General features: G+C 48.0%; 1 protein-coding gene across 6 annotated transcripts in view; it reads right to left on the reverse strand.

The window, feature by feature from the left end:
- HIPK2 (homeodomain interacting protein kinase 2) overlaps window positions 1-17,997 on the reverse strand; it is a 373,824-nt gene extending 355,827 nt beyond the window's left edge. For all 6 annotated transcript variants that reach the window (XM_085652045.1, XM_085652044.1, XM_085652047.1 and 3 more), the window contains exon 1: window positions 16,656-17,997. In XM_085652045.1, the coding sequence (XP_085508171.1) occupies window positions 16,656-16,674 (19 nt within the window). In that variant the 5' untranslated portion in view covers window positions 16,675-17,997. The remainder of the gene's footprint in view (window positions 1-16,655) is intronic.
- Window positions 17,998-19,183: the final 1,186 nt, after the last annotated feature.

Here is a 19,183-nt window from a genome sequence, read left to right on the forward strand (position 1 = left end):
GGCAGCAGGCCCCCTGGGAACTGTGGTCCTCCAAACGATCCTCGCGGCAAATCAGGCGAAGCGGCTCCCGCGACAGCGGGAGCGGCGAGGCGCTTTAAAGGCGCCTGGCAGGATGGCAAATTGCAACCAGGTGAGGGCGATGGCAGCAGGCCCCCTGGGAACTGTGGTCCTCCAAACGATCCTCGCGGCAAATCAGGCGAAGCGGCTCCCGCGACAGCGGGAGCGGCGAGGCGCTTTAAAGGCGCCTGGCAGGATGGCAAATTGCAACCAGGTGAGGGCGATGGCAGCAGGCCCCCTGGGAACTGTGGTCCTCCAAACGATCCTCGCGGCAAATCAGGCGAAGCGGCTCCCGCGACAGCGGGAGCGGCGAGGCGGTTTAAAGGCGCCTGGCAGGATGGCAAATTGCAACCAGGTGAGGGCGATGGCAGCAGGCCCCCTGGGAACTGTGGTCCTCCAAACGATCCTCGCGGCAAATCAGGCGAAGCGGCTCCCGCGACAGCGGGAGCGGCGAGGCGCTTTAAAGGCGCCTGGCAGGATGGCAAATTGCAACCAGGTGAGGGCGATGGCAGCAGGCCCCCTGGGAACTGTGGTCCTCCAAACGATCCTCGCGGCAAATCAGGCGAAGCGGCTCCCCTTCACACAGTTAAAGAAGGCATTTATTTACCAGCTAAACCGGGTTCGAGCCCCAAAGGAGACTCGTGTTCGCCTCCGCTTTGTCAGCGGTTTGGTTTGCCACCTTGCTGCATGGAAGCTAAGGCACCAACTCCCGGATTCTATGTTTGGCCTTATAGACCCAGGGTCGGATTTTGGTGGGGGACACACAGTTTCTCACTCTCCCGAGGTTTGGTAAAAAAAGAATCATCTATTCAGTGGTAAGCTGTCCCTCCGCGTGGACGTGTGCCTTGCAAATAAAAGTTATAACAGTGAATCAGTAACAGAGAAAAACGTTACATAGAACCCCTCGGATGGAAATGCATTACAAAGAAAAGCTCACTTGCGTCACTCCAACTTCTTGGGTTCTTTTTGTGGTAGGCAAGGTAAAGAGTGCAGTTGTGGTTTGGGTGAGGGTTAGTAGTGGGTAAAGATGTGTGCTCCATTTAAAGTTAGCCTAAAGTTTAGAGTTAAAATTAAGTGTTAATGCTTTCAGTTAGTTAGGATTAGATTTGGGGTTGGTTAAGAGTCAGCGCATGCTTAGGGTTTAGGGCAATGGATATATTCCGAGTTGCCAGGAGCAGCATCCTCAGGGGTGTGGTAATACTGCTCTAGCAACGTAATACCGCTCTAGCAACGTAATACTGCTCTAGCTACGTAATAGCGCTCTAGCAACGTAATAGCGCTCTAGCAACGTAATAGCGCTCTAGCAACGTAATACCGCTCTAGTAACGTTGAGTGGTCCAGTATTTCCATTCTTGACATTTCTGGGTTCAGAAACATCAGACTGGTTGTATCCGGTGCAGACAACGTCTGAAACAAGCATTGGCAAAGCCAATAGATTTCGACTCTTGGAGGCAGCGGGGCAGTGGTAGAGTAAACAGATGGAGAGGGGTGTGAAGTGGAGAGACCGTACAGTGCCACACACTCTTATAGAATGAATGGCCAAAAAAAAAGAAAACTACAAAAAAAAACACCCTCAGGAGAGCACGGCCAGCGGAAGAACACAGGCTGCAAACTGGAAGCTATACTGGGTCCATGTGCCACGGCATGGACAGAAGCCCAGAGAAGACTGCAGGATGAGGTGACCAGCCGTCAGGAGGCATGACCAGTAAGAAGGAAAGAGTGAAGTGAAAATCAACTAATGGTAAGTAAGGATCGGGCCACAAGTACATTTTTAAGCTTTTATTTTTAGGTCTCGGCTAGTGTAGGCTGCGCAGACATGCGCAGTCTCGCAGACGAGATTTTATGTGTTTGGGTGGCTTTCACTAGCAGGGTTTCAGTTCCGCCCCTCTTTTCCATTGGCTGGCATCACCGTTTATGCTAAACGGTGGCCAGCCATTGGAAAAGAGTTTCCAGTAACGTACACTTTTCTCTTTTAGAGCTGTCCCAGTTGGACTGGCTCGTCTGACTTCCTGCTGGCGTAAAAGGTTTCTTATCTTCTTTATGGGGCCAAACACATGGCCCCATAAAGACAAGAAACCTTTTAGCAGGCGAGGCAGTCCAAGTGGGATGGCAGAAAAAGGCGACGAAAACGTCATGGCGAGCGCTTGTTATTTTCTTACTGTCACGCGCTATGTCACTGTAATCCATGATTTATCTGCAGGGAGTCCTATGCCACACACAAGCACCTTCATGGCATTTTGTGCCACAGCAGTCGTTCCTAAACATCTCTAGCTTCCTTGTTTTTTGTCTCGCAGTTTTATATATCTCGAATTCAACCTGGAGGTATCAGGGCGCTTTACAGTAGCACCAGCTGTTCCAGACGGGCACATCCATGTTTTGTTAGGCGTGGGGAGATGAAGTGATTTGCCCAGAATTACAAGAGGTTGAGCCGCAGAGACTCGAACCTGGTTACCCAGCTTCGAGGTTGTACGCGCTAACCGTTCGGCCACATCTTAATGAGTCCAGCCTGCAGGGACAGGGGCCCATGTACTTACACTCCAGAGTGTGTCACTCTTAAGTTTGTCAGTCCTGTGTGTCTCTCCTGAGGTTATCACTCATGGATGTATCACTACTGGGTGTGTCATTACTGAGGGTGTCACTCCTGAGTGTATCACTGGGGCGTGGGGGAGAGCAAACAACCCCGTACTGGTCACCATGTTCTATTTGTATGCCGATGCTTGTTTAAACCCGAGAGGCACACTTCACACATACTGTAATGTACAAACTACGCACAATCCGTCATGCTCAATCTTCTGAATGAAAGGCAGCTACCGTTGAATAACTAAACACTGATCGTGTCTCCCAGCTGTTTCACATGGAGACACCACAGAGGGCAGTGCTTCGACGCGCACCCTCCGAGTTTTGTAACACTCACTTGCAGCCTCCGACTCTGTACACCTCCAGAGCCACACACCTATTCCTATGTGTACCTCTCCTCTGTCCCCGGCCACAGGCTTTCTCAGCGTACTGAAACTCCCCTGGATGTCTAGCTCCTCTGTACTCCTCTTGGCGCTATGTCGTATGCTACAGGAGCAGGCGCAGTGCTGTGAGGTGAACAAGGTTGGGCGCCTCATTTCCTCACAGCTGGGATCGGTATCAATCGGAGTATGTCAGGCATGTGAGGAGGGGCACCGACCACCAAAAAATACAATAATTCTGTTTTAAATGCAAGCCTGCAGCTGTTCCACAACTACAACGTGTCAACAACATCGGTAGTCATAGGCGCACTGTTGACACATTCTGTAGTGTGCACACCACGCACACACTTGACACGTACTGTAACATACAAACTATGCACAATCTTTCACGATCAGTCTTTTGAATGAAAGGCAGCTACCGTTGAATAAATAAACACTGATCGTGTCTCCGAAGTCCGCGCTCGGCATTACTCACAGGGAGGACTCTAGAATCTTCCTTTCAGAAACTGTTGCTAAGCTCAAAACTGCATTAAAGGTTTGCAAGATTTGTCTCCCTCTAAACCACGGCTCTTACCCTCAGTAGGTACGCCTTCTGTGTTGTGTACCGTTCCCATTGTACCCTTCACACTTTGTAGCACACAGTGTAGACAAGGGTATTCATAGACAAGTGTAGACACTTTCTAAACAAAAGGGGTCATATGTGGTTCGGCGAAGTGGCAAACCCTCTGCAAGGGTTAACTGGTCAGCTTTCAGTTGACGATTGCTGCATTCAGGTGTTAAACTGGTACTAATGAGGTGCGGCTTTGCTCATACACTATTCGTAGTTGTTAAACGGTCAAAAAACTGATATATCACTGCTATATATTGTGCCACATTATGTTACATATTCGACTTTCCTTGCTGCATAATTATGTCAACCCTATTCTTCACTGCCACTTAATTCTAGTGGCCGCAATATAGTGCTTTATAGTGTTTAATTAGCCGATGTAAGAAATACCTCGTGGGCAGATATTAATATTGTTCTGGTGTCAATCTGGCACTGACCAGATGTGGCAATAACACCTTGTCACAGCCTGGAGTGCTGGTCCATTGGCAGAACCCCCAATCTGAAGCGATGTGAGAAGTTGGCCTGGCATATGCTGGTCACTATTTAAAGTGGCCACCTTGCACCAGTCCAATTCTACTCTTATGGTAGATAGGTGTAAGGCAACCTTTTAAAGAAAGCTATCCTAGTGGTAGCTGTGGAGAGCAGCCTTCAGGCTAAGTCTCAGAGGAATGTAAAGCAGCTTGTTTTACCTTATAATCTCTTGAATTACCAAATGAAAGGACACCACACAGGTATATATATCAAATATATATGTATTTATTACTAGACACACTCTACTAATCTCTTTATGAGATTAGAAGTCAGGAACATATGCAAATATCAACGTTTCACAATAAGTTAAGCACAAATATGGCTGGGGCTCTAGGAACGTACCAGACCATATACTAAAACAGAGGTTTAGGAAAGTCGACTTGTAAGGGGACAAGGCCTAGGGCCTGTAGAATCGCTGAGGCCTCACTAATCCACCCAAGGCAGGTAAGTAAAGGACCCACGGGAGACGCGTGCAGTGTGAGAACACAGACGCGGGTTCCCTATTTATTTCAATGGAGCAAGTCGCGGTTGGATTTTTAAAGTTTAAGGGTACTTCTAGAGAGTCTACAAGCAAGCCACTTACAAGGTAAGTAGTTCGAGGGCCAACACCCACAGGAGCACCGGAGTGCACGAGTTACCTCACCCAGGGAAGCCGGGTACATAGGTGTCTTTTGGTGTCGGGTCGCGTCGTCGTTTTCAATGGAAGCAGAAGTAGTTTTGCTGCTTGTGAAGACTGGAGAAGTGTCCGGTGGAATCCAAGGCTGGATTCAAGATGAAGAAGACCTGAAAGCAGGGTAGTTACACCCACTTTCCTTTGTCCAGTTTTGCGCCAGAGGAGGGGCAGGTAGCCCCTGAACCGGTTTGAGCTGGCATATGCACAGAAGAGCCTACTGCTCCCCCAGTGCAGGACTTCAAAGCACTCTAGGAGTGCACCCACCCAGCCCCAATACACTAAATCCTGTCTGGAAGGTGGTTACACCTCCCTGTGACAGGATGCCTATTGTTGGGCCTCCTCCACTGCGAGTTTCAATCAGCAGCAGGAGGGCAGCCCAGTGTCTGTGCTGGTGGCATCCATTTTGTGATGCCAGGGCTCTTTCAGATTTCTACCGTGTTTCCACAGTAGGTACATGTCGTCCCCTCTAGAAGGGTGGGATCATACTCCCACACCAGTTACTGGTGTGGGGGTATGATTCCAAGTTGTTTGTCACCAAACACGACATGTTTTGATGCAGTCATTCCAAAGTTAGCATGTACCGGTAGGTTATAATGCACTTAAGAGTATATGGTTTAACCGCATCTACAAACAGCCACAGAGAATAGACTCTGCCAGCTGCAGAGGGGCCCTGCTCATGCAGAGGCACCCCCTCACATTGTAAACCAAGCACCCTGCCCTCAGGATTGATAGGGCCTGCCTTAGGGGTGGCTGATAGGTTTAGATGTGTGTGTATGGTGAGATATAGGATCCTATACCTCAGTAGGGAGTGCTAACACTACCTCACCCAGGCTGCAGTAGCAGGCCTGTGGTGTCAGATTTAGTCTGCTTCCCAGGGGTGGCAAAATACATGCTTCAGCCCCTGGTAGGCCTGTGAAGTACCTATGCCCTTAGTACCTAAGGTACCATATACTAGGGGCTCATAAGGTACCACAGTATCCAATCACTAGTGCATCTAATATGCACTCCAAGTTGTTTAGAGAGAACAGAGACTGGGGCCCTGATTAGCAGGGTCCCAGCCAGACTATAGCCAGAAACCAGTGTTAACATCAGAAAAAAAGTGGGGGCAACATAAGTGCAGATCCTACTCTCCTACAAGCGAGAATAAACAGTATACATGGGTGGCGGGTCATTATATCCAAATACGTTTTTCTGCCCCTATAGATTTTGTTTCCAACTATCGCTATCATGTACTGCTAGTAACTGCGGCCTCCGTGGTGGTTCTTTCTGGTTTATCTGTACGTCATAGAAATTTTCACAAATCAGAAATAAATAAATCTAAAGGAAAAGTTGAAAGAAATAAAGGGCGACAGCAGTTCAAGTCAGGATTCACGGTGCTACAGTTCGTATGAAGCGCACAACAGGAAGCAGCTACGGATAGGTCACATTATAGTACTTGGTGTCATGTGACACAGAGTGCCATCCTCTGACACAATTGTCACCTTATAAGTAATGTAAACCCTTCTCCCCACCATAATAACAATAAGATGCAACCAGGTCTGGACTGGCCCAAAAGCAGCAGCAAATGCTGCTCAGTGTGCACATTCACCCTGCCAACAACAAGGATTACTGCCTTCACTATTGAAAAACATAGCTAATAGGTCTCACCTTTGGGCCCTTATAAATATTTTGTTATGCAGCACAATATCCTTGGTTCTACAACATCAACCGTTGCATGGCTAAACACTTATAAGGTCCCGAAGGCGAGACCTATTGGCTATGCCAATGCTCATTTTTAATAACAATAGCTTTCATTGACTGCACATGCACGCTGTAGGCCAAACCTAAAACCCGATATAGGTGCTGCAGGGCAGAGGTACAGCCTTTCCCCATCTGGCACAAATGGGGCGGGGGCGGAGTAGACAATGCTCCCGCAGATTACCTACAGCCTTCCTCCCCACTTCCCCCAAGACACACTCCCTTCCACCTGCCGCACATCTCCTGACCACCACCAGACCCCACAGATATTAGTGGTAAATATCTGTGTTCATCTTCCCAGAACTGGTGAAAACCTGGGCATAAGAACCTGCAGTTCTGGATCCAGCAGGTTTGTCCATATTCCAGGAGTCTGACCTGTGATCCTCAGTATCTGATGGGGAAATCGTAATGGAGGCAGGATAGATTAAAGGTGCCAAAGAGTGAGAAACATTTCTATTGCGGGGAATTTATTGAGGCGGCTCCCTGTGAGATAATAATGTCAAGATTAAGTTTAAGTAACACCTTCACAAAGAGGCATTAACAGGACTAGCTGTTTTGTAAAGTGGTGGGCGAGTGTCTATTCGAGGGAGCCAGGAACAAAAATGTTCATTTGTTTATTAAATCCTCTTCGTGTTGGCCTGTTTGTTCGATTTAGAGACCAGGAAGGCTGGACGAATGCTGTAGAACTAAAGAGAATGCCCAAAATGTTCAACTGAAAGACAATTCAATGAAAATCAAATGTCCTATTCCCCAAAAGATTCTGAAAATGCATTTCCTCAAGCAGCGCCAAAGCATGTTTTTATTTTGTGATCCCTTCCGTTTCTGTGAGAGCCCTTTCACCGTCTTGCAAACCAAGGCAGAGAAGATGGATTTGACCATCTCATGCCTGCCGAGGGCACAGTTTCTTGGAGTTGGTTGGTTCCCACCTTATACTTGCTTTCCACCCGCTTGTGATGTACACAAATCCATACTGATGATCTAAATGGTCTTTAAAAGGTGATTTTTGGATCCCAGTCCCCTTATCTTCCCATGACAATTTTCAGGAAGGAACTACAACTCTTTTCTAATAATGCTCTTCACAGAGCATCTTTGATTTGTGTTCTGCGAGCACCTGGTGTTAATTATTTCTGACCGTCTCTGCCGTGCAGTCAATCTTCTGCACTGCATCATCCTGCTCGGCGCCAGCTCCAACCGTGCACAATCTTAAACGTAAGGAGCGCGAGGACTCGCCTTGACCACACTTGACAGTCTTACAATCTTGGCCTGTAGCCTACACTTCTAACTCTTGTGAAAAGGAGCTCTTTGTACCAGTGTTTACACTATGGATCTGATGCCCTCTGCCAAGCAAAATCCATTTAAATTCATGATATGTAGGTATCAGTAATATGCTGAACATCTGGCATGGGTGAAGCCATCCTTGATCTACGCTGGAGTCACCTGCCTTAGTCACCGGGTTGAACCTCGCTGTACTTAGCACGTATCCAAAACAAATGCTACTGACACCACAAGGAGTAATTGGAATGGTCACGTGAGCAGCCCTCACATAATGGAACATTTAGCAGAAAAGTATGAATTTCAGTCACACATGTTCTGATGGAATTCAATACAATTATTTATTCCAAACACTTGAATATAGAAAGACCACCAAAAAAGATATGCGTTAAATAACTTTCAGTAGATACAGTAGAAATACTTTGCGACCGTGAAGGGTGACCAGCAGCATGGAGCTTGTATACCGATTTGACTGGAAGCGTGTACGGCAGGGAGCAGGATTCTGTGGATGAAGGCTGCACACACACAGAGACAAATAGGGAGGGTAAGTAGCTCGGTGGGGGGTGGGGGGTAGAGTGTTGAAGAATCAAGCCAGGCACATGCCAGCCAGATGAAGTGATCCGCGTACATAGCATTTAGGGGATTAGTGGGGAAGAGAAACTAGCATTAAGCCGCTGTTGCCGCACAGTTAGGCGTCCCTCTCCAAAATGAATTGACTGCCTACAAGATGTCAATTTAGGTCAAACCTATTTAGTGCATCTTTTGTTGGTATGCTTTTGACAGCGCAGTTGTAAAACATACAAATTTCTTACAATATACCTAGAGTGAGTGGGCTTTGGGTCCTTCCCCTTCCAACCATTGCCTTTCATCAACTTGTCTCTTTCAGTCTTTAGTTTGATACATTGTCACAAACCTTTTGGCTCAGCCCAGTATAGTATTCAACTCTCACTCAATGCTATTAGCCGTTTGGGTGTACCCTTCCACCTCAATCCGATTACTTGTGGAACTGCATGAGGGACTACTTTACAACTACAGCCACTTTAGTAGACTCTTTCTGGCTTTACTGGGCTTACATTGCATGTGTTAGCACATAAATCTCAGAGTAGTGGGCTTTTTCGATGCTTGTTATATACATAAGATTCAAGAGCCCGACCTACTAATAAATAATCCATGTGTTTGGCAGTCACCGTTTCAAAACCAGTTAAAGGTGTGTTCTAGTTACTGTTCTGTGCGTCTCAGATCATGTTTGGATGCTAAGAATGGCTTTTTGAAAGCAGTTTCTCAGTTGTTCAGATACCTTGAAGGGATAACTACGCTGCTGGTGTATGACACGGAGATCCATATTCAGGCTATGGTGGAGTTCTCATCACTTCAGAATTCACACAGCTCTTGCTTTATTTTATCAGCAATGCTAAGACCAGATTTTGGGCCTTATTCAGAGTTAGGCAGACAGGTTACTCCATCACAAGCGTCTGCCTTATTACAAGTGCATTATATCCTACGGCACTTGTAATGAAGTGGGCAGGAGATCTATCACATTGGGGATGGAGTAACCCATCCCCCAAAATCTAAATCAGTCCGTTTGTAGCCATTTGTAACTACAAAATCACTCTAGACTTACTAAGCAGAGTCAACAATCAAAATTGGGAAAATTGAGTAAAACTAGAAATTTTGTGAAAATTTGCAAGATTAAATTGAAGTTATGGTTATATTTATTTATACCACCATAGCATATGTTTAAACAAGCAGTGGCAATGTCTATAGGTCTGGCATTGGCTGTCAGCCTTTTGTTGGTCATGGTTTTTGCAAAACCTTACTGTTAGGGAACCTTCCGATCTCTTGACTATCTAAAAAAAGTTGTTCACTTCATGCCATAGTATTCCCTGGAGTTAACAACTTTGTGTGTGGACGAGCACAGTGTCAAAGTAGAGTGCTGTCATTCACAGTAAATTGAGCCAGTGGCTGAAGTGGCCTGACCTACTTCCCAATGGTCTATGCCGTAGTGAGCTGAAGAAAAATGTATAGGACACAATTACAAACCATTAGAGATATATAAATATAAGAGAGATAAACATATCTATGTATGTAAAATGAAAAGTTCTTGGCTAACTTTAGACCTAATGAAAACCTCAGAAATTCACTTAAACACAGCGTATTTACCGCTGTGGTTATAAATTGAAAGCAAAAAAATGCAGATATCTGCAATGTATTGTTAGCTCTGCAATCCATAACTTGTGCAACAGCCAAGAAAACCATAACTCAGACAACAAATGCAAACCTTGTGACATCACGACATGTATCCAAATAAAACGTCCTAAAATCACAAGGTAATCCGATAACAAGACCAACTCAAACCACTTTCTTTCAGCTGTAAGATGATTTGGATAATTTGTACATGTGTCAGTCACATTGAGGGTGCGGTAATGAGCATTGCATGTGGCGTGCGAGTTATGGTTTGCATGGATGTGATGCGAATTATCTATTGCGAATTATTTCATGCTGTATGTTTCTGCCCTCTGTTGGAAGTTGTGTGCTTCCCATTACGAGTGTTTGGATTGAACTTTTTGGCTTAGGGAAAAGCTTACACTTAATAGAGCAGAACTGGTTCGGCAATGGTAGCAAGCAAATGATCGCGGCCAAGGGCCCGATTAATTTATTATGAAATGTAACAGCAGTAGGCCTGATATATATATAATATCAATCCATTTAAGGGTGCACTGGTGCTACTCTGTATGAAAGCCTGCCGAGAAGGATTTTGTCACATGGAATCTCATAGATTATTGTAGAATGCAAAGGTTTTGATACTGGTTACCCCATATGACAAACTCTGGATACACAAGATTTGGTCTGTGAGAATCCTTATTAGGGCCTCTTAGAAGAAACAGTACTTTGCTTTGCCAGCTGTCCTTTTGTTTACAGCTCTAGGCCTGATTAGTGTTCTTGAAAAAGTTATTTCAGATGTCATAGGTCTGGATTGTTTAATATGAAAGGTTACAGCAAGTGAAGCTGGCCTGCTTTATTTACTATGTAACACAAATTAAAGTCAATAAGCCTTCAGGGGTGGTTCGTTTTTGCACTAAGTTAAAGCCTGCAGCCCAGTATTTTGTTGCATGAAATCGCACAGATTACCCTTGCAGGGAAGGGTTTTGGTGTTGGTTACCCCCTTTGACAAACCTTAGGGGTAGACAATTTGCACCTTTATTCTTGCTAGAATCTGTTTGGGAGGCCAGATAGGATTAGCTATCTGCCAGGATCTTGTAGTGAAAACATATTATTAAACAATCCATCCATTTATAGAAATATTTATTGATCTAGAATCAAAGAGGACCTTCTGGCCAGCTGCCTGCTGCCATTATTCTGTTGGAGCGCCCTTTACACAGTACTTCCATCCATGGCAGCGCGCTGCAAGGGCTAGTGGCTCAGGCCACGTCAGTTACTGGCCCTCTTGCCCTGTGAATGACGGCGTCTTCTGACCACCTGTACTTACACCTAAAAACGAGCGAGTTTTACTGTCGTGGCTGGTTGGCCAGTCCTTTAGTTTTCAATTTCCTCATTTAAAATTACTCTTTCATTTATTTGTTCTTTCCCTTTTTTCCCTCATTTTTCTAGAGGATATTACAGCTCCCGAGCAGTGCTAATGAGTTGCGTGCTTCCCGCTCATTTAAACTGCCGTGCTCTGCATTCCGCACGGCCACTTCTTCCAACCCAGGCGACCATTATGGAATGCTGATGTCCATAGTGAATCATTGCTTTTTCATTTTAAGATGGCCAACACGCTGGTTCTAAATGTGGCGGTCAAGCTGGAACCTTAAAAATATGACAGACTATGTATAATACCGCTGGAAGACCGACAGCTACTGCGATCTTTAGGTTTGTTATAGCAAGCATATTCCTGGTGTAGTTGGAAGCATGTTTTCTTTTTTCTATTTGTATTCTTTTAATTTATCTTGCATATGTTGTTCAGTTTGCGTGTTGTTTTTTATTACGGTTGTGTCAGAGGGTGAATGCAAGAATGTTAATGGATAGATGAATGGATCCATGACTGCAAATATGAGAGACAGACTACATCTAGGATGACTTATTGAGTGCCTAAACCTACCACTGAGCCAAAAGGCATTTCCATTCATAAGCTGGACCTTGTAGCATCATCAGTGCATGTTCATTTTTTAGTCATCCTTGTGTGCTTAAAATGTTTCTTCAGGTTACAGTGATTCCAATCCAATAGTATATTTTCTTTGTGCCAAAAAGAATCATATTTTACTGTGATGTGCATTATAACTAAAAAGCCTTTCTATATCTTCATCTGCTTTCAAGGAAGCAGCTGTAAGGTTCTATTAAAAGCAGGGCCACTGGAATTATGTGATTGCGTGGTTGATGCGTTTTTCGCATAATTATGGGTTTGACGCGCTTGTCACATAATCCACCATCTGATGCAAAATCTGTAGATTATAACAAAAAAAAAAGTGGGTCTGGGTCAAACGGTTTATAAGTTAATTAAGATGCAGTAACACATGTTGCAGCGCAGGGGAAGGCCCTTTGCAAAGGTTGACCGGTCATCTTTCTGTTGTTTCTTACAATATTTGGGTTGGGTGTTTGACTGCTGTTAATTAGGTGCAACCTATGCCCAGACATTTTTAACAAGCGTAAAAGTCGCAACATAATGAAGTAATTCCATCATAAAATGTCCTGCATTTCGACACAAAGTTTAGATTTTCTTGCTGTTTAATTTAGTCAAACCTGCCGTATAATTCGGCCCTTCCCTGCCGCATAATTCCAGTGACCCTGATTAAAATTAAATTCACTTGCTACGACTATCCTCAAGTACAGTGCAAAATGGCTCCTATCACCAGGGAGCATTTAATAAATTAAAACGAATGAATAAATCAACATAGGCTAGTTGACTTCTCATCCTGATAAAAAGGAGTGCCACTGAGTGTGGTACCAGGAGGCATGAAACCCACATACCATACCGACTGCCACTGCAACACGGTGGGCTCCTGTGAAATAAGCTGGGCGCCTATACAATGTGTGATGGTGCTGCCGTTCGAAAACATTATGTTAATATACGTTGCACACGCACAGCACGATGCTGACGGAGGACACACACTGACAACACAAAGCTACAGCAGTACATACACCACTAACACATTTGACGCAGGCTGCATAATGACAAGATAATGCTTTTGTAGGCCCCACACTGATCATAGAAAGCGTATTGCTTTGTCTAGTGTTTCTTTTATGAAATCTTCCTGCATTTTTGTGATAATTGTGAAGTGTCTCTGAGAGGGGCAGTTGCACAATCAGTTCGCTGGAAAGTCAAAAGTGCCACCTGGCGTGACTTCACAAAAACGGCCACTTGTTTGTGGGACAAAGGCACCCGTCCAGAACACGCTGTAAACCAGGGTGCGATATTTGCAAATGTTGTGTGTTGTGCAGCAGCTCGTGTTATGACGCTCTCGAACTGGTGAACGCCATAAGGAGAGTTAATGGTTAGCTCACGCCCGATACTGCAGTTTCCTCTCTGGTGCCGGCGGTAATTGAGCATGGTGCAGATGAACATTAGAAAGAGAACTAGAAAACAGATTTATCTCGAAATGACAAACCCACACAGTTGTTAAAAAAAAAAAAAAGATAAAATAATACCTGAAAGTCAGTGTTTGGGAGGGCTGCTGGAATATTAACACGAATTGAAAATGAGTAAGTAAAAAAAAAATGTATATTTAAAATGCACACAAAGCAACATGGAACAACATCTGGTACGTGATGCCCAGTTTTGGACATTTTCAGCTTGAGATACACTGTGGCCCTATGGATTTGACCCGTAGAACGTCCATGTTATGAGGAGGCCCTGAGTGACCCGTGGCCCTGAAGGAGATGTGCTCCTGTACCCCTGCCACATGACACCAGACCTTGTATCAACTGCAAAAAGAGCAAGTGATGGAGGGAATGCTGAACAATCCAAGCAGCCCCCTCCCAATCACAGAGTGGGGTTTAATCCATCTGTGTTTTTTGCTCACTACGCCACCCCAGTTTGGACCCAGCCATATGCAAATCAGCCTTGACCCTGCTCCCCAATGGGAACAGTCCAGTCCGAACTGCCAGGCCAGGTTCTCCCTGGATCGGAAACAAGCATACTGGTACCAGTTTCGGGGTATCACCCCTCATCAGCCGGGCTAGCTGGAATCCAGTGGCCCAATGAGCACGGGACCCTCATCTGGACATTCACTTCCCACTTATGGCAACAAAATGCAGAACAAATCACATATCTGGGCCTAAATCCATTGGTTTTATGCTCGCCATTCCAGTTTGGACCCAGCCATTTGAAAATCAGTCTTGACCCTGCTCCTCATGGAAACAGTCCAGATGGATTTTTGCCCAGATCTCTGCACCGGGGTGTGAATGTCTAGACAATTTTCAGCATTTCGTCCGTCAATTGTTATTTTTTTGCATTTGTCACCCAGAGTGGGATGGGTATGCCCAGACGTGGGTCCCGTGCTCTTTGTGCCACTAGAGCCAAGCTAGCCTAGCTGATATAATTCTTGTTTTCGGTCTAGGGAGGACCGGGCCTGGCAGTTGGGGCTAAACTGTTCCCATGGGAAGCAGGGTCCAGACTGATTTGCATATGGCTGGATCCAACCTGGAATAGCATTGGGAGCAAAAGATTATGGATTTAGGCCCAGTTCTCTGCACGGGGTGAGTGTTTGAGATTGTTCTGCATTCAGTCCATCAATTGTTCTTTTTGCATTTGTCACCCCGAGTGGGAAGGGTATGCCCAGACGTGGGTCCTGTGCTCCCCATGCCACTGGAGTCAAGCTAGTCTAGCTGATGAGGGGTGAAACCCCGAAGCCACTCCCAGGATGCTTGTTTCCAGTTCATGGGAGGACCTAGCGTGGCAGTTCAGGCTGGATTATTCCCAGGAGGAACAGGGGCAAGACGGATTTGCATATGACTGAGTCTGAACTGGAAAGGCATGGGGGGGCAAAAAAATGATGGATTTAGGCCCAGATCTCTGTACTGGGGTGAATGTTTGACATTGTTCAGCATTCTGTCCATCAATTGTTATTTTTGCACTTGTACAAACTGAAGCATGCCTCTAGACCTGTGCCCTGCAGGTCATGTACCCCCTGTACAACTGTCACATGACACCAGATACATGCTCTGCAGGGGACAATTGTGACACGACAGGGTTGGATTGGTAACGCGGGCACTCGGGCAATGCCCTAGGAGCCGGTACCCGAATCCCAGCTGTGGGCTGGTTTTTTTAGCAGCCCAGGGGGGCGGGGTGAGGGAGATTGGCGGTTCAGGATTTGTTCGAAGCCCAGTGGGTGCCTGAGTGGCCTTTCTGTAGGCAGATGAGCGTCCATTACCGCCCTTTTATCAAGGGGCAGAGGTGGCACTCTCTTTTTCTCGCTGGGCCGGCCCATTAATGTATGTATATTGAGCGGGGGCATGGGGCCTGAACAGAAGTGGCCTCAACTGTGTAAACTAATCCGTTCATTAACCCCCCCTCCCCTTTTTTAATAAAATGTTGCTGCAGCATTGTTTTGCGGAAAAGCAATATGCAAATGTGGGACACTTTTTTGCGTGCCTGGGCCGATTTTTAATCCCAATCCAACCCTGCCACACAACACCAGACTTGTGCCCTGTAGGAGATGTGCCTTTGTGCAACTGCAACATGGCACCAGGCACATACCCTGCAGGGGATGGGGCGTGTTGTAGAATTGCCTAGCGAGAGACATACCTTCCTGTGAGACCTGGGCCCTGCAGAAGATGTGCCCCTATAGAACTGCCACATGACACCAGACCTGTGCCCTGCAAATGTGCCCCAGTACAACTGTGACATGGCACCAGACCTGTGCTCTGCAAATGTGCCCCGGTACAACTGCCACATGACACCAGACCTGTGCCCCGGTACAACTGCCACATGACACCGGACCTGTGCCCCGCAAATGTGTCCTGGTACAACTGCCACATGACACCAGACCTGTGCCCTGCAAATGTGCCCCCGTACAACTGCCACATGACACCGGACATGTGCCCCCGTACAACTGCCACATGACACCAGACCTGTGCCCTGCAAATGTGCCCCAGTACAACTGCCACATGGCAACAGACCTGTGCCCTGCAAATGTGCCCCCGTACAACTGCCACATGACACCAGACCTCTGCCCTGCAAACGTGCCCCCGTACAACTGCCACACGCCACCAGACTCGTGGATTACAAGAGAGGAGCCCCGTCATAGAACCGCGGCCAGTGGTGCCCGATGCCCCCGTGAAGCCTTTGCCCTGCTAATGTGCCAGACTTAGCACTTTATACGTAATGTTAGTAGCTCCGTATCTGCCCCGCTGCATGAGCACAAGGCCCCTTTCAAACCAGATAAAAGTATGGGGAGGGGGCTTAGAAATGGCGTGCCAGTCTCCCCGTGGCACAGTACAGCGAACCCACCACTCTCTGTGATTACAGCAGATTATGGCCGGCGCACAGCAGTCCGTTAGGGCAGTTCACGCCTGTCGCAGTTCAGGGGCGAGAGGAGGGGCTATTTCCTTCCCTTTACGTGATTGGAGTGTGCATTCTGGCATTGCGTAATGTCAGCGGTATGTTTGGCGATACAAAAACAGTCAATACATTCATACATGAACAGATGTTATCAACAAAAAGAAACGAGGAGTTGGTTTCTGTAGGGGAGGGGGGGGGGCATGAGGAGACATGGGGTTGAAATTGAACACCTTTAACTGCCCCCTCCCCCCACCACTCACAAGCAGGAACAGAGAACCCCTGTCCGAGCGCTCCCTGCGCGCAGCGCTGTAGCCGGGCCCTTACCTCCATGAACAGGGGCCATCGGTGCAGAGCGGGTTGTGCTTCATGGCAGGCGCAAGGAGAGGGGGTGCGTCGGTCTCCGCTGAGGCTGCAGCCCCGGTCTCCGGCCTCATCCACCACCGCTGCCGTCCGCAGTGCAGCCACCTCCGGGGAGCATTGGCCGGGGCATCGGGTGGGCTCAGGGTTCGATGGCTCTGCCCGTCGCTGCCTCCTTCTGGCGATGCGGCATCCCGGGCCCGCGGGAGGACGAGATCTGCACTCCGCTCCGGGAGGGAGACATCCACTGGGAAGAGGGATCCACCCGGGAAGGAGGGATCTCGTTGGAGAGAACCTCCAAGAAACGGCACGGATCAAATATCGAGCAGGGAGCGAGTCTCTAGCCTGAGAGACGAGGATTCCTCCGGGAAGAGAGATCCACCCGGGGAAGGGAGATCCAGTAGCGAAAAATAGATCAGTACGGGATCTATGGAGATGGATCTACCGGGGATTGAGGGGTATAGGGAGAGAGAAATGTATTGGGTGCATATACTGGGGGGGGGGGGGGGGCAAGAATCACTAAGTACAGAAGCGAGGGAGGGAGCTCTATGTAGGGAACGGAAGAGCGAGGGGCGGCATCACGTCCTGTGCGGGATCCCTCCCTGCAGATCCCGGAGAGATCAGCCAGTCCGAGAGGAAATCTGCCTGCAGAGCCGGGAGGAGGAGCCGATTCTCCGAGAGATCAGCAAATCCAGGCTCAGACGATCCTTTCCGGCAGAGCCCGGAAAGAGTACACCAGTTCCAACCAGGGGAGAGTAGCTGATTCCGGAAAGAGAACACCCGATCGTCAGAGATCCTACCAGCAGAACGGCTCTGACGCAGCGGGGATTCGTCAGCAGATCCAGACAGATCCTTCTAGTAGAGGAAAGGGGCGCTAGGTCCGGCCCCGCGAGCGGTGATCTGCTCACGGCAGTGACCAGAACATCTAGGCTGCGATCGTCTCTGCGGAGTTGATCCCGCGAGATCAGCCGATGTAGGCCGAGTCCTTTTTGAAGACCGTGGAAGGGGGGCAGCTTTTCGGGGAGAGATTCAAGGACCCAGAAAGCAGCAGGTCTCTCCGGGTGGAGAGGGCTCGAATCTTGCGGAGGAAGGAGCGCTGCTCCCGGCAGGGCGATCCAAGAACAGCCCGGCTGCTTCTGGCCCGGGTCCCCTCGCTGCCTCGGCTGGATCAACAGACTCCTGCGCCCTTAACTGCTGCAGCCCGCCCCTGCCCGGCCCCCTCTCGGCTCCGGGATCGCATCTGTAGAGGGGAAGATAGCGAGCTCCAGCCCCCTGCCTGGGAAAAAATAAAGTTGCATTGAAAAGAGCAGGCGAGCAGGGGGAGGGCCCTCCTTCCTCTCTGTTCCCGCAGAGTAATCAAGCGCCCATTGCACGGATGAGGAGGGCCGGCCTGCGGCACATACTGCCTTGCACGCACGGGCGGCGGGCTGTCATGGCAATGCGCGAGCCTCGCACATCCCTGCGTAGGATCCTTGTTGGGCCAACATTTCAATCAAGTGTAATAGGAGGGCGAGGGGGAAGCTGCCCTGGGGAGATACTCCTCTGCTGGCATTTAAAGTTGTTTCCACTGTGTTATGACACGTGATATCGGCCCACGCATGCCTCCAAGAGCAGCTGATGGTTGGGTTCTAGTGCCCAGAAGCCAATGCAACAACAAGCATTTGCAAAGCAATAGGTTTCGCATTTGCGAGAGTTTAAGCTATTGGCCTTGTAAATGACAATGCCTTTTATTGATATGTTTTAAAAACAACACATAAATAAAAGGCACTGTCATTTACAATGCCAACAGCTTAAAGTCTCGCAAATGCGAGACCTATTGCACTGCAAATGCTTGTTAGCAGGAGTCCTTGGTAGGAAGCCAAAGAATTTCAAACATATAGACTGCTGGCCATATACATCATTGATCAGCAGTTGAAAGCACCGTCAAAACACTTTTCAACCCTGTGATCAACCCAAAAGTGCTGCTCCAGTAACACAAGGGCTGCCACAGCTGTGCCTAGAGACCTTTTACGATGGAGGTTCCTGACCCTGCTCTGGAGGATCATAGAGTAAAGGGGATCTGGAAGCATACACTGAAGATGTTAGAACTGGACCACAGAGTAGATTAACAACCCCCCTCCCCCCCCCCCCTTCAGAGGAACTGACCCGCTATCCCCAATACACAGGGACTGCTGCTGGAGGAGATGCGGGACGCGTTCAAACCGGCTCTCTGACCGGGACTCCGTAGCTGCATCCCCTGGATGGACATCTGACCTCTCCAGGCCGCCCCAACTCTGCTTCAACACCCCGCCACTCGAACATCACACATACATGAGAAAACCACTACCGCCTAGGACTGTAAAGGATCAAGAGTCGGCCCCAGTGTACACATACCTGCAGCAAGCCAGAAGAGCCAAAGGAACAGCTGCAGCGGCCGGCGGAGTGGGCCGGGGCGTCGGTCAGCGCCGGGGGGCAGGGGGCGGCCGCTCTCCCCATGCCTGTCTATTCAGGGCTTG

The sequence above is a fragment of the Triturus cristatus genome, chromosome 4_1 (genome assembly GCF_964204655.1).
Source record: "Triturus cristatus chromosome 4_1, aTriCri1.1, whole genome shotgun sequence".
NCBI lineage: Eukaryota > Metazoa > Chordata > Amphibia > Caudata > Salamandridae > Triturus > Triturus cristatus.